Source organism: Pygocentrus nattereri, chromosome 14 (genome assembly GCF_015220715.1).
Source record: "Pygocentrus nattereri isolate fPygNat1 chromosome 14, fPygNat1.pri, whole genome shotgun sequence".
NCBI lineage: Eukaryota > Metazoa > Chordata > Actinopteri > Characiformes > Serrasalmidae > Pygocentrus > Pygocentrus nattereri.
The window spans coordinates 5,994,079-6,008,713 of NC_051224.1; the positions used below are offsets into that span (position 1 = coordinate 5,994,079).

Here is a 14,635-nt window from a genome sequence, read left to right on the forward strand (position 1 = left end):
GGTCCGTTTGAGCGAAAGCAGCTTCTGATTGGCCTGTTTTGAAAAATCACAAGCCAGAAAGGGGCGGTGCTTCTCAAGATAACGCGAGATCTTGATGTTTGAACGGCGAAAGCGGCTTAAGGCCAGTAAAGCCGGTCAAATATGCGAAATTGGACCAAAGTTTATTCACATTACAGTCTGCTTCAACATTATATCAGCTTTACAGGTGATTTGTTAGGTGGCTGAGTATTATGATCAGCGAGTGGCCACACGGCGCAAGAGGCGTGCGCTTTTATCTCCAACTTTACTCTGTGTTGTTTATAGGCTGGCATTGTTTAAGCCCCATGTGTACTTTAGCATCTTTTCATTTGTACTTACATGGGTCATCATTGGAAAACATTAGATTCTTAATTATTAAGTTCATCGTTTTTCACTCATTCGGTCTCATTTCAGGGAGGTCCCCCCAAGCCCAGACCCCGACCCCAGAGCTAAAAAAAGAATATGGATGATGCCAGAACTTTACTTTTTGATACAGGACTGTGCATAACAACTTTTTACAGCTTGGGCTACGACATAGGCTAAATTGGCCTATTCTTGGGGTCTTCTGCAAGCCTTCGTTGTACTTCGTCGCTGCTTGCTTTGCAGGTTTTATCAGTTTGCTTGAAATGTCAATGTCATGACACTCTGTCAATTTGTTTATCTCACATGACATCAGATTGACAAGTGTCTGGTATGACATCAGACTCCTGAACTCGGCCTTGATGTGCCTCATCATGCTGAAGGCTCTTTCCACATCACAACTGGAGTTCGGCAGCACCAGTAGCAGTTTCATCAGCTTGCGCAGCTCACAGCTCGGACCTTTGACAGTTTGCCCCAGAACTCATCAACTGGTAAATTTCTGTAATTTGGGACCCGTGCTTCCAGGTTAGTTGAGACATAATCTAGGACTTCCAAGCGGAGTTTTTCTCTGGCATCTGCCTTAATCACATTGGGAATCTCTCTGGCTGTGGTGCCACATCATCTTGGTTCTCTGGATTGACAGCTGACAGATTAGTCAAGATTTGGTCTCTCATTGGGAACTTTTCCTGTATTTTCTGATAGCTTCTCGCATTAAATGCTCTCGCATCTTTGAAGAACTGTTTTGTTTTGTGGGGGGGGAAGTGTTTCCTCACTTTGCAAATGCCTCCTTGTCAAGAATCCAACAAAAAGATCTTCATCTGCGCAGTGAATTTCTGGGTTGCTTGCATCTAATTCCTGCAATGTATTCTCTCTCAATACTTTGGGAACAACAAACCTACTTGCAATGTCATGCAGGAGTTCTTCAAGCCTGTCGTTTAGCTTGTAAAGAACATGTGTCTTGTTTTGAAAAATTAGATTAACTTTGTCAAAGCACTGAGTGACACTGTGAAGAAAACAAGCAAACAGCTTCATTGTGGGGTCTGCCAGCCTCTTCTCAATATCCTTAGACTTCTGATTTTCACTGTGACTCAAAATAAGAACTAAAGGCTTACCATTGGTTCAGGAGATGTTCCAAACCTTTCCCCAAGGAGAGCCAACGTGTAGGACAGCGTTTTTATACTCTCTGCTGAGCTAAGTCCTGAAACTGCTTCAGTTCGTCTCTTCTTTTTGAGCTTTTCTCAAAGTAGTAGTAGATGTAAATTTGCAGTTCTTCAGGTGTCATTGAGAGCTCCTTAGCAGAGATTTTGGCACATATGTTCACCAAGAGACTTGGGCAGCCAACACTGTATATGTGAGGGGCCTGTGCTTTCACTCTTGATAAGATGGAGTTGTTCTTACCAATCATGACTGGTTGTCACTGCTGAATCCTACGCAATCAGACCATTCAAGGCCTTTGTCTTGCATGGATGATACGATGCAGTTGAAGATGTTCTCAGCTTTGGCATCATTACACACTGGCATGCCTACAAATCCAACTGTCACCTTATCCTGTGTTTCACTGTAGTACCTGCCTTAAATGGCACACTCCTTGTTAGACATGATGTCATTGCTTTCATCAACCATAAGACTGTATGGCCTTTTTTCCTTGCGGAGTAACTTGTACACATCCTCTGAGCATCCAAGGTTCCAGTGCCAGGTTCATCATAGCTGCTGTTTTTATGGAAGAGCAGGCATAATTCTTTGCTATTTCAGAGGCTGGGAACATTTTTCTAAATAACTTGCCTGTGTGCCTACACACACTGAATGGCAGGCTGTGCTCCACAATAAACGATGTGAAATACACCTCAGCTGTGGTAACCTTCTCCACTCGACTTTGCTTTTCTGGGGAGAAGAACTGAGATATATTGGAGCAGCCTTCCCTGCGCTTTGCCTCTCTAACATGCTGTGGTCCCTAAAAGATATAAAACCATAAGATATCATTTCCTTGCTTTGTCTGTTATTTATTAACTTATTTTCTCCATTCAACAGGCTACACCAAGTGACTGTGACAAACAATAAAATTACTACATTTACCATCTCTGTTCTTTTATATTCCATCACAACTTTAAACAAGTCCAAGGAGTTTGCTCTTTTCATGTTGGCCATCAGCGCATAAATGGCAACTAGCCAACTAATTGAGAGGGCTGATATGTATATTTGTCACATGAACTCACCTCAACATGCCTTTTACAATCATCTACCCCACCGGGGGCAATGCTGAAATCACTATGACAAACAGTACAGCGGGCAAGACTTTCATTGTTTTTCACTTTTATCAAATATGGGTACAATTTCGAGCAGTCAGGGGTGAAATGAGTTTTGTATTTTCTTTGTTTGGAAGGCCCTGCCTCCACTTTCCCTGCCTCTGCCATGACTCTCCTACTCTCACTCACTGAATGCAGGCCATCCAGGAGAAAAGAAGGCCCTGCCTCTGCCATGACTCTCCTTCTCTGACTCACAGAATGCAGGCTGTCCAGAAGAAAAGAAGGCCCTGCCTCCGCTTTCCCTGCCTCTGCCATGACTCTCCTACTCTCACTCACTGAATGCAGGCCGTCCAGGAGAAAAGAAGGCCCTGCCTCTGCCATGACTCTCCTTCTCTGACTCACAGAATGCAGGCTGTCCAGAAGAAAAGAAGGCCCTGCCTCCGCTTTCCCTGCCTCTGCCATGAGTCTCCTTCTCTCACTCACTGAATGCAGGCCATCCAGAAGAAAAGAAGGCCCTGCCTCCGCTTTCCCTGCCTCTGCCATGACTCTCCTTCCCTCACTCACTGAACTCAGGCCGTCCAGGAGAAAAAAAACACTGTCCGCCCACATTGAAAAAAATAGTTTTTTCTTTACAAATGTAACTATCTATTTTTATGTTTTATGTACTTAAACGGGAATCCTACGGAGTCCCGCTGGGGACATCCTGTAGAAATAAAAATAATGTGTGGCCACGACTTAGTGAGGCATAGGGACGAGATCGTGGCTTACTAAGTTGTGGCCGCCTTAATCATCCCATACCCACACCTTATTTGTATTTCTACAGGATGTCCCCAGCGGGGCTCAGTAGAATCCCAACAATTCTTCTAATTTCTACATAATTAAGTTACTGAGATCTAAAGTCATTCACGGTGCGCTGATGTGAAAGTTCAGTGTAGAGAAATTTAGCAACTCAGATTTCTTTACAGCGCCCTGCACATGCATCTCCGCCCTAAATGTATTTAAAAAATGGATTTTCAGGCAAAAATTTCTCAAAATGATCGTAAAACAGTGTCCCAGTGCCACGCTCTGAGGAAGCTTTAGAGGAATTACACACTGGATGTCTGGTTCCTATCAGCACCACTGTGAACAACTTGGTGAGCTTCTCTGGAATGGCACACTTCAGACCAAACCGCTGTGACTTTCCACACACACACACACACACACACTTTCAAAGCCGCTTCTCCCTCAGGGTCGCTGGGGTGATGGAGCCTATATTGTCCATACATGCTAATTCAATTGTGCTGAATAACAGTCTGAGTAACATGCAAAGTCTGGACGCATCATTACTGCCGTTTTACAGGTTCATGTCTGTTTTTACCAGAGGTGGACGAAGTACACAAACCATGTACTTGAGTTAAAGTAGAGACTCCCAGGGTAAAATATTACTCCAGTAAAAGTAGAAGTTCCTCCCTCTAGACCTCCACTTGAGTAAAAGTACAAAAGTATTTACCTTCAAATGTACTTAAGTATAAAGTAAAAGTACTAAAAGAGTAATTCTGGCTCTGATGTCCTGTTATCATTTTTATAACCAGACTGGCTTCATGAACTCATTTCAGGTGAAAGTCCTCCAGCGTCTCTCTTGGTAAACCAGTCTTTTAATAGAACGTCATTAATTAGTGACGCTGACGTCTATTAAAATGATCAGAAGCACAAAACACTGAAGGTAAACAGTTTCCATCAGGGAGAACCGAGTGGCCCTGAAATCACTTTTTACACACAAGCAAAGTTTCAGTTTCAGATTTATTTACAACTTAGTTCCAAGTTTAAGTTGAATAAAAACTGGCTTTAAACTCAGGATCACAGATGAGCTCCTTTACTATGTTGATCTGTAGGCCTCTGTTCATAAACATAAACCAGCCCAAACTCATTTACTATAAAATGAAAGTGTTTGTATGAATTCAGAAAAAAAGAAATGCGTCAGTCTCGACTGCATATGTGGACATATTTCTATATTGTGCTCTATTTACACAAAGTTAGGCTAGTTCATCATTTAGGTGACGTATGTGCTCGTACTGGGTCGGTATGACCAACAGGTCAAAACAAGCTCAGAACAAAGTGACCGCTGTGCCCTGATTGCTGCTCTGGCTTTGCGCTTCTTTTGTTTTGATGTTACGTTTTTATAGACAGAGAAACCAAAAGGAACGACAGATTTCTCAAATGTAGCGGAGGAAAAAGTCAGATATTAGACTCTGAAATGTAGTGGAGTGAAAGGAAAAAGTCGCCCAGAAATGGAGAAACTTCAGTCCAGATACACAAAAAAAAACTACTTAAGTAGAGAAACTAATTACATTTACTGAGTTACTGTCCACCACTGGTTTTAACGGATAAAGTTCAACTAGTTATACTCCAGTAGATACTTTTAAAGCCTGTCCACTGATTTCCAAACCCCCAAAATCAGAACCGTTTTATGGTTGTGTGCAAAAGTGTGGGCACTTCTGGTCAGACTGCACATGGTGTTGATTTTCTAAGTAATAAATAAGTACAGATAACACACTTAACACGTTCAGAAATAACGCACTACTACTGTTTATTTGCCAAATTCAACATGTTAGAAAAATATAGCACAATTATTCTGCCCATATGTTAAACTCAGCAAATAAATATTGTAACCAAACTGGTTATCTGTCAGTGTTTGTTTATACAACTGAATATAAATGTTCTGAAACTTGTGTGTGAATAAAGATAGCGACAGATTCGTAAAGGGGTCTCTAGCATGGAGGTCTGAGAACCAAGAGTAGTTTATCTGCTTGTGCATTTCAAACTGACCCAAACGCAACTAGTATCAACATTTGGTCTTCCCCAGTGACGTCACACACCCTCATTCTGACCGCCAGGGTCCGAGGCCGAGAGGATCGTCAAAGAAACATTGAAGCCATGCTCATCAGTGTGGGAAAGAGAACACCTCCCTTTTCCATTTATTTATGTTTCATATACATCAATATTTCTTCAGCTGTAATACAAAAAAAGGAAAGAAAGAAAAAAGAAGAGACATACAAACAGAATGCCTTCCGACGCATCTTGGTTTTAGCTGTTTCAGTCACGCCTCCTTACTGCATTAGTACGGCACGCTACTCAGTTAGGCCTCCTGTACCCCGACCCACCCCCCCACCCCCCACCCCAACTGTTTCACAAACACAGTTGGAGGTGTCCAGCGTCCATGTTCGTGTTCTTCCTTGTACATCGTGTGAAAAGATGTTAATTTTATGAAAAAAAAGAGACATTGGTAGACCTGAATTATGCAAACTTGATTTTTCAAAAAAAAAAAAAAAAAAAAAAAAAAAAAAAAAAGGGGGGGGGGGGGGGGGGGGGGTTAAAAGGGCATCTCATTCAAAAGTCACTGCTTTGAGGTAACAATCGTTACAAAATGCGCAATGTAATTCTTCCTTAGTCAGAGAGCTGGGCAGCTCAAAGAGAACGTCCTTTGAACACTGTGGTTCTGTTCGATGCTGGTCGACAGGGGAAGAACCATCGGTTGAAGGAGAGAGAGAAAAATGGAGAAAGCGTAGGGCTTCCGAGAAGATGGGTCCATCTTGTGGGTCGACTGTCCAAAAGATCTCCCCATTCCCCCACAACTCCCCTCAAAACAAAACAAAAACTCCTTTTGGGCGAGTGTTAGCACTGCATGTGGTTGTATTCTATGAGGCTGAAGACTGTAGTTTGTTGTTATGAGACCTACAGAATACAAAAGAGAGCAAACTGAAGTGAAGTTTAGAGCCCTTTGATGTTTTTATTGAACAGTAGCGACACACAAGTACACGAGACAAATGAAATGAAACGGAGGGGGGGGGGGGGGGGGGGGGGGGGGGGGCGCGTGCGCACATGATGCCGGAAGGGTGCTACAGGAATGGGAGTGGACATGGCAGCCATGGTGGCATAAACTGCAGGGAATGCCTTTCAGTCATTTACTGGTGTTCCTAGATGTTTGCCCTTTTCTGCAGCTCAGAGACAAAAAGGTTTGCGAAAGAAATCAAAATGCCCAAACAACTTTTTCAACGACTCAAGTATGCTCAACCTATAAACATGTTCTTTTCTAACAGTTGCAAGGTTGAACCAACTTTACAGAAGGCAGGCAGAAATCCCCTTCGGTTTACTGAGAAACAGGAGCGTCCTGAAATTTAAACAATGTTACTTATGTACTAAACGGAAATGCAACCCATTTTTTTTTTAAACCTTTCTGCTTAAATCCTTCAGATGAAAGTCAATCAGGGTGGTTTGATATTTTAGAGAAACTTTCCAAAATTCATTCAAAGTGGTGGTGATGGGAACCAGACGTCTGAAGTGCTAAATATCTCTAAAAGCTACATCACTGCAAATTAGTTACAAATACACTGTTTAAGACCTGAGACCCTATTATTTATTTATTTATTTATTTTGTTGTTTAATGCACTCATGGAGAAGGGGTACATGCAGGCTGTCATGAGGCAAAACAGTCCCCTAAGAAAATATCATTTCAGATTTACCATTACTTTATAAACATTACACATAAAAACTCAAAGACAAGTGTCTTCGGACAGTAAATGAATGTTGCAGACATTTCAGCCCCTGGTGCCAACACCACTGTAAAAACAGTCACTATTTCACATCAAAAGCTTTGCTTACATCGCAAATGATGGAGTTATGCAGAAAGATGAAAAAAAGAATCAGTAAATCTGAAATTATGTTCATTTTTTGTAGGCATGTTAAAGAGGACACTGTCGGGATATATCAGGTATAGGTTTTCGATAAGCTACAACAGTTCAGCTCAGCTGGAAAATCATGGCCATGTGGCAAACCTGAACTCAAGCCTAAATCCATTAGGCTGAACGGGATTTTTGCTAACATTTTGTAACGCTTGTCCAACATTGCAACAGTTGCCACAAACACATTTGTGGATGGTTCAATTGGTGCTTTAGTCACCAAATCTAAAGGAAATGTCACTAAAATAGTGACTGAACTGCATTAAACAAAGTAAAGTCTCCAATTCTCTTTCAGAAAATCACCACGGTCATAATGAAAAATCCTTCACAAAAGGATTTAAAACCATATTAAAAGCACAAGACACTTTAATACATACATATATATACTTTTTTTTATTACTGTTAGACCGATCTACGTTGCAGATGAGTACTGAGCACTGTGTTAAAGCTAGTTTCATCTGTAAGAGCACAAGTGTTCCAAATGGACACTTGATCAAAAATGAGTGAACCGGTAAGGCTGGCTAAGAGCCAAATGACACATAATTCAATATATATATTACAATAAAATATACACAACATCGTATTAGTGCCAGGGTAAACATATCTGAGCAAAAACACAAGTTGTGGTTGGGCAAATACAAATATCTTTAAACCAGTAAACAAAACGCTAAATTTCCATCTTGATGCTCTTGACCACAAGTACTTATGTTAACATTAAAAACAGGCTTCAAAAAAGGAAAAAAAAAAAAAAAAGAATGTGTGTGCATGTGTCCACTGAGACATGTCCCTTGATTACTCTGTATGCATCAGTTAACCACATGGCTGCCATAATGTGATTGTCAGTGAAGGCCTGTCTGGATTTTTGGCTTTTAAAGTGTGTTTTCTCTCCTGAGGTCTTCAGGAGCACAGTTAGTCAATTGGCTTAGAAGTAAAATCACGGGGAGTTTCAGCAGTTCATGAAACAGCGAGTTCCATGATTCTATAAAAGAGAAAACTCCACCCCTCCAGCAAAGATTCCAGCTATACGTCAGACTCATGACATCACAATCTGCAAGAGAAGAACGGGTGGAGTGAATGACATGCAAGAAGCACAAACCAAACTGAGGTGGATGAAAAAGCATGCAAACACAGGACACTGCTAACAAAGCTAAAACACACTACACTACACGTAAGCAGATGCTATCACAAGCCGGCCGACAGACGCAGATGAAATTAGTAAGCGACCCTGAGGGTGGCTAGAGAACAGGGCCCATATTCCCAACTTCCCAAAGAGTGGCGGATAAATCCCTCAATTCCCTTTTATTCAAAAGGCAGCTGATCAGTTGTTCAGTCGAGACAAGTTTGCCTCTTCACTTCTGCACTGGAGCTGCAAGGCTGGTGCAGCCAACAAGTAACGGGTACTTAAACAGTCAGCTTTGTGCAAGGTGGCTCCTAAATAAATCACTCGAATCCATCATCAAGTTGTTAACCACCACCACAAAAAACAAAACAAAACAAAACAAACAAACAAACAAACAAAAAAAACACACCTCCAGAGGTGTTAGGCTGGGTGCTTGCCTCTTTTGGTGATAGTAAAGTCATTTTAGCAATTTCAGTGTGTAGAAATTGAGCTTTTCTATCATACATTATATTTTTACATCTGTGAGGTGCCTAGGAACCAATCACATACCAACTTTAAGTCTTAAACTTACTTAAACTCGCACAGGGACAGAAACCACATAATCAAGTGTATTTGAGCTCACTTAACGCAGTTTGGGGCAAGTGTGGGATGATTCAGGGCTTGCAGCTTGCACAGTGTTAACTGATGGGGTTTAAGCTTCCATTAGCTGTTAGTGACATTAACCTCACCAATCCAACGCAAAACTAGACAACCATATCTTGGCTCACAAATCAAGATCTTGTCCTCGTGGACCAAAACAGTACACAATTCAGCACACTGCCCCATTAACCACACCTGATTCAGCTCATCAGCAAAGCAAGGCCTTCGTGAACTGAATTCAGAGCATTAGATGAGGGTAAATGCTCTTCTAGCACTTTGGCCTAGAAGTTCCCCAGTTTGACATGCCCGTCTTGGCCAAATGACTACATTTGGGGTAAAGGGGAAAATTCCTTAACGTCTGTTTCTTTTTGCCAAACTATTCCTTTAAGGCTAAAATCGCTTATAAAATCCAATATTCTAATGATGACATGAATCAAAGATGTTTTGTGAATATGTGCCTTGGTCTGCAAATGAAAATCACAAAGTATCATTTTCTTTCTGAATGCCATGGTTTTAAAAACATCACCATAAAAAAATAAATAAGAACACGCAGTACAAACAACTGCCTTTCGAGTAAAAATAAGAGCACCGAATGGGATTTCTTCTTTCTTCACAAACTCACAATGAACGTCCTTCAAAAATTCAGCAGTCCACCAGGAGCCAGCCTTACCTGCTTGCTTTGAAAGCTTTGAGCTTCTGTACAAAGAAGGATTCCAAGAACTCGGCGCACTGGTAAAAAGGTGAGTCACTGGGGTTGTAGTAGCGGCAGTTGTCGAAAATTTTGGTCATGTCCGCTACAAACTCTGTTAGCTTGCTGTAAAATCTCTTCTGTATCCTCTGCTCTATTGTAGACAGGTCTGCAGGGAACACACGGGAAAATAAAAAGAGAAAAAAATATATTGGAACAGGAAAGAAGAGATAAATGTTCTCTAGGTAGTGCATACCCTCCATGAGTAACTGTTCAGAGCCAACTAAACATTTTAAAAGTTCGGGGTGACTTGACCTTGCAGTAGGACAAAGACCCAAAACGTACCACTAAAGTAACGAGGAGTTTTCAAAAGCCAAAAGTAACATTCTTGACTAGCCAAGCCTATAACTCTGACCTGAACCCCAATGAACATGTGTTTGGTGTACTAGAGACAAAACTGAAAACAAGCAGCCCTCAAAATAAGCAGGCACTGAAATCGACTGCATTACAGGCCTGGCAGAACATCACCAGGAAACCTACACTGGATTAAGTGACGTCTGTGGGTTGCAGACCTCAAGCAGCTGCACACTACAAATTTGCAAAGAACAATTAGCAGGAAAGCAGAAAACATTTAAATAAATTTGTAGTTTGTTTATTTGTCCAGTTCATTTTGATTCACAGCCCTCGTTTACCAGGGTTGCCTATATGGTTTTACCAATAAAGACACAAGTTCCCTTGAACTACAGCTTATATTTTGGACTTTGTGCTGGAATCAAAACAATAAAAATGGCCTTCAAGTCAAATTACTTATGGATGATCATACTGTACCATCACTAATGGACACTGGTATAAATTATACTGTTGAACGTACTACTCAAACGAGATTAGTTTGACATATTCAGGTGCGGTAGCATAATTATTACCAGTGTTTGAGAAATTTTAGTCACATCTTTAATCGGCCATGTTAGTATTTTTTTTTTTTTTTTACAGACTATGTGCTCCTGCCCTGTGACCCTGAGGGAGAAGCGGCTTTGAAAGTGTGTGTGTGTGTGTGTGCGCGCGTGTGTGTGTGTGCTTCTGCATCAGTGAAAAATCTAGTGATTTACCCTTTTTCAATCACAAAAAACATGGAAATAACCCCAGGTCAAGACTAAAAATTCCATCATATCCTGTAGAAAAGAGGTTTTCACAGTTTTTCTAAAGTATGGAAACACTCTTAGAAGCATTTACTAGTGATTCAAAACTGAACCCATTTATTTTGTACTACAAGTTACAACACTTGACACTGAAACATGGCAAAAGGGTTTGAATTTATGCAGCAGTGTTGACTGTAAATTTCCAAGCTCATGTTTTCTACTTTCTAATTATGTTTGTGTGACTACAGTATATAAATCCAGCAGCCACCCTCATCTCTTTTCATAAGCATCACTGACATCGTGGTAAAATATTACCCCACTTTCCCACGTAAAACTAACCATGTCCAAATAATAATTAATTCAGTTGATCAAGTATGCACTTACCCATTGGTTCCTTTATGACCCCATAGTAATCTGGAGCATCGTTAGGATCTACTGGTTCCAGGAACGGCCATGCCATCTTATGGGCCTAGTAGAAACACAAGATCATTTACACTCACCATATACAACTACACATCATAGTCCACGTATTAAAAGTAAAATTTCACTGTTTTTTTTTTTTTTGGTCCCCCAATAATTAAACAGCATTCAGTGGCTTAATGTGAAATAATTTAATTAAACTTTCATGACGCTGAGAAGCTTTTGGCCTAAAACATTTAAACCCATTTATGGGGAAGAGGTACGTACAGCATGTTCAAAAAAGTCCTTATTCCAGGTTTACCATTTTATTGTATTACATATAAAACTCAGGAGACACATGAAGGCTCAATAGTAATTCTGGGTCATAAGTAAAATGACTATATTTGCATTGCAGACATCACAACTCTGTGGTTCCCATCACCACCACCGCAAAGAAATCAACAGTCAAAATGTCTCTACAATACACCTTCACATTTCACCACTATGAATTACTTTGGTTATCTCAGTGATTGGAATTTCACAGCAACGGAGAAACTGATGAAAATCCCCTTCATTTCCTACGGACAATCACCTGTAAGGAGCGGAGGATTCGCTTTAAGCCCTCATAGTCTTTGTCTGTGAGCGGCGTCAAGACCGTCATGGCCTCTTCCGTAGACTGACACTGTGGGCATACGTACTCGTCGATATGAGTGGCCTCGCTCTGCAGAATGCCCACACAGCGCCCATGGTACCAGTTCTGGCAACGGTCGCAGCCAATGTAAAACCTACTCACACAAGAGCAGAGGCATGTTTTAGTCTCAAAAATAAGATAAAGGCAGTTCCACTGTGCTTTTAGATTTTCTGAACAGAACAGCAGCTTACAAAGAAAGTTTATTAGCCTTCATGTTTTTACTCTATTGTTATTTCACTTTACCTTTAAAAAGCTAACTTTAAAAACACCTAAGAACCTTATTTTTATTCCATTTCATGTTTATTCTACTTGGGTAATTCCTTTTCATCTTTTTTTTTTTTTTACCGATTTCTGCACCTCTCTCTGAGATCCTAGATCCAAGAATGTTATAAGCTGTATTATTAAATATTATTTAATTCTTTTTATCTTTGTGTTTGTGTAAAGGCAATAAAGGAAAAGGAAAGATCACATACTGGGACTCGTCATAAGGCGTTCTGCAGATACAGTAGAGCTCCTCTGAGGTGCCCTCCTGTGCTCTTTTACACTCTGTGCAAATATAGTCGTCCATCTTCTTTGCCTCCTTCTCCGTGATGCCCACACATTCACCGTGATACCAGTTTGAGCAGAGATCGCAACCGATATAAAACCTGCAACAATGTCATGCAAAGCCATCAATGACGAATGACAACAGTATTATCTGAGGAACAGGACATCTGAGGGTTCTTCACTTCATACTAAAATAATCACCATTAGGTCCTTCTCTGAAGTAATCTTAAGGCACTTACTTGGATTCGTCGTAGGGCGTTTTGCATACACAGTACAACTTGGTATCTCTTTTGTTGTCCTTTGAGGACGTGGAGATCATCTTCTTCTTCTTGCTCTTCGAGGAGGTTCCATCACGGTCTTCATCTCGTTTGCGTTTGTGGCTGGAGGCTGAGGAGGCGACTGGAGCGGCGGTGGCCGCAGCGTGGGCAGCTGCCTGGGCACTGGCGGCTGCAGCAGCTGCCTGAGAGGCTGCAGCCTGAGCCTTCTCTTTCTCTCTTCTCAACTTGCTCAGATCCTTCCTCAACTCCTCCTGAATGGGAGGGGAGAGCCAGAGTGAGTGGAGTTTACAGACAAGTTCCTTCACAATCTGATTCTGATGCGCATCGCTGTTAACTGTTCCCTTACTGTTTACATTTTGACTCGAGGAAAAGTGCTGTGACTTCATAGTTGTTTCTGCTGTAAATAAGAGCTGGTCTGAGAACTAAACTAAGTTAATTAATGTCAATTACTTTTTTTTTGGGATATTTCACCTAACAGTTCTGTATGCTAACAGATTGTAGCTCTTTACCTCTTCAGAAAAGTGTAAAGCTAACAATAATATACTAATTTGTAATACTTCGTAATACTTCTGATACTTAATTTATAAATTAAATGGTACTGTGGGGTGGGGGGGGCAAAAAGTCAGCAATTTTCAGTGTCCCAAAGTTAGCTGATCAGCCAAGAAAGCTTTGTTTTGTTCATAGGATTGTCTGTTAATGTACATAACAGTATGTCATACAGTGTCAGAAAACACATCACGTCTATTTGGAGGTTCCTTAACCACTCCACAGTCTGAGGGAGGTGTGTGATTTATGTATGCAGCATGTCTGATGAGCTTCCATGACTTGGGCGTAAGTGAAAGTTGCAAATGTGACTTTTTTTTGGCTCAACAACTACTTTGATTTTAAATTTCAAAAAGGACAAACTTTGGTAACACTAAAGCTCTCACCTGTACTTCTACCTGTAGCTCCTTATCCAGCAATGCCCTCTTCTTCAGGATCTCAGCTTTGAGCTGCTCCTTGTGTTTGAAGAGCAGAGCTGAGAGCTTGCTGGCATTCTGTTTGCTGCGCTTCTGCTCCACAGACTCCTCTCTCTTCTTCTTTTTAGCTGCCTGCTTCTCATCCTTGTCGATCTTATCCAGGATGAACTTCATCACCTGGTTACACACGATCATTCTGCACAAAAATAACAGGGAAACAATAAGATATGTTCTTTGTCCGGTGTAACCAATTCATTAAGGTCTTGATATTGAAGTGGTGTCAGTACAGTACTGTTCTTACCTCTGGTTCTCCTCCCTTTCTGCAGGAGTCATGGTTTTCTTCTGCTTTAAGTGCTCTATGACTGCATTCTGCTTCATCACCACCTAAACAGGCACAGAAACCCCAATGCAGCTTAAACAAACAATAAATGTAAATGAGGCTATATTGTTGGAATTAATGTACTTTAAAATGTCAAGAAGTTGCTATCATGCATATAACACAATCATTCCTTCAATCTGCATTTTATCAAGGCAAGATTCAATAGGGCCGGGTTATAGGATCACAATGAGTGCATTTACATGCAATTAATAATACAAAAACCGCAGAAAATCAAATTTTGTCAGTAATCCGATCAACAAGCGTACATACTCTTGAATAATCAGATAACAGAAACTCCAGGTCTACATGAGTCAGGCAGCAATCAGATTCTGCTTTGCAACCAGCCAATAAATTTATAGAAGACGTGACTCTTCTTTCCTGATTACTGAGCTAAAATCCAGCTCTCTTTAACAGATTTCTTAATCGGATTTCTAGATCGAAGGATGGTGTTTACATGACCATTT

General features: G+C 40.9%; 1 protein-coding gene across 10 annotated transcripts in view; it reads right to left on the reverse strand.

Moving 5' to 3' along the window:
• Nucleotides 1-5,965: 5,965 nt before the first annotated feature.
• The window catches only part of bptf (bromodomain PHD finger transcription factor), a 41,338-nt gene continuing 32,668 nt past the window's right edge, over nt 5,966-14,635 (reverse strand). For 9 of the 10 annotated variants that reach the window (XM_037544725.1, XM_017705673.2, XM_037544726.1 and 6 more), the window contains 8 exons: nt 14,094-14,176; nt 13,763-13,988; nt 12,795-13,084; nt 12,483-12,656; nt 11,911-12,103; nt 11,304-11,388; nt 9,766-9,952; nt 5,966-6,332 (listed from right to left, as the gene is read on the reverse strand). In XM_037544725.1, coding sequence (XP_037400622.1) covers nt 6,296-6,332; nt 9,766-9,952; nt 11,304-11,388; nt 11,911-12,103; nt 12,483-12,656; nt 12,795-13,084; nt 13,763-13,988; nt 14,094-14,176 — 1,275 coding nt within the window. In that variant the 3' untranslated portion in view covers nt 5,966-6,295. Of the gene's footprint in view, nt 6,333-7,684; nt 8,385-9,765; nt 9,953-11,303; nt 11,389-11,910; nt 12,104-12,482; nt 12,657-12,794; nt 13,085-13,762; nt 13,989-14,093; nt 14,177-14,635 lie in introns of those variants that run through there. The other variant, XM_017705668.2, reaches the window with a different exon arrangement.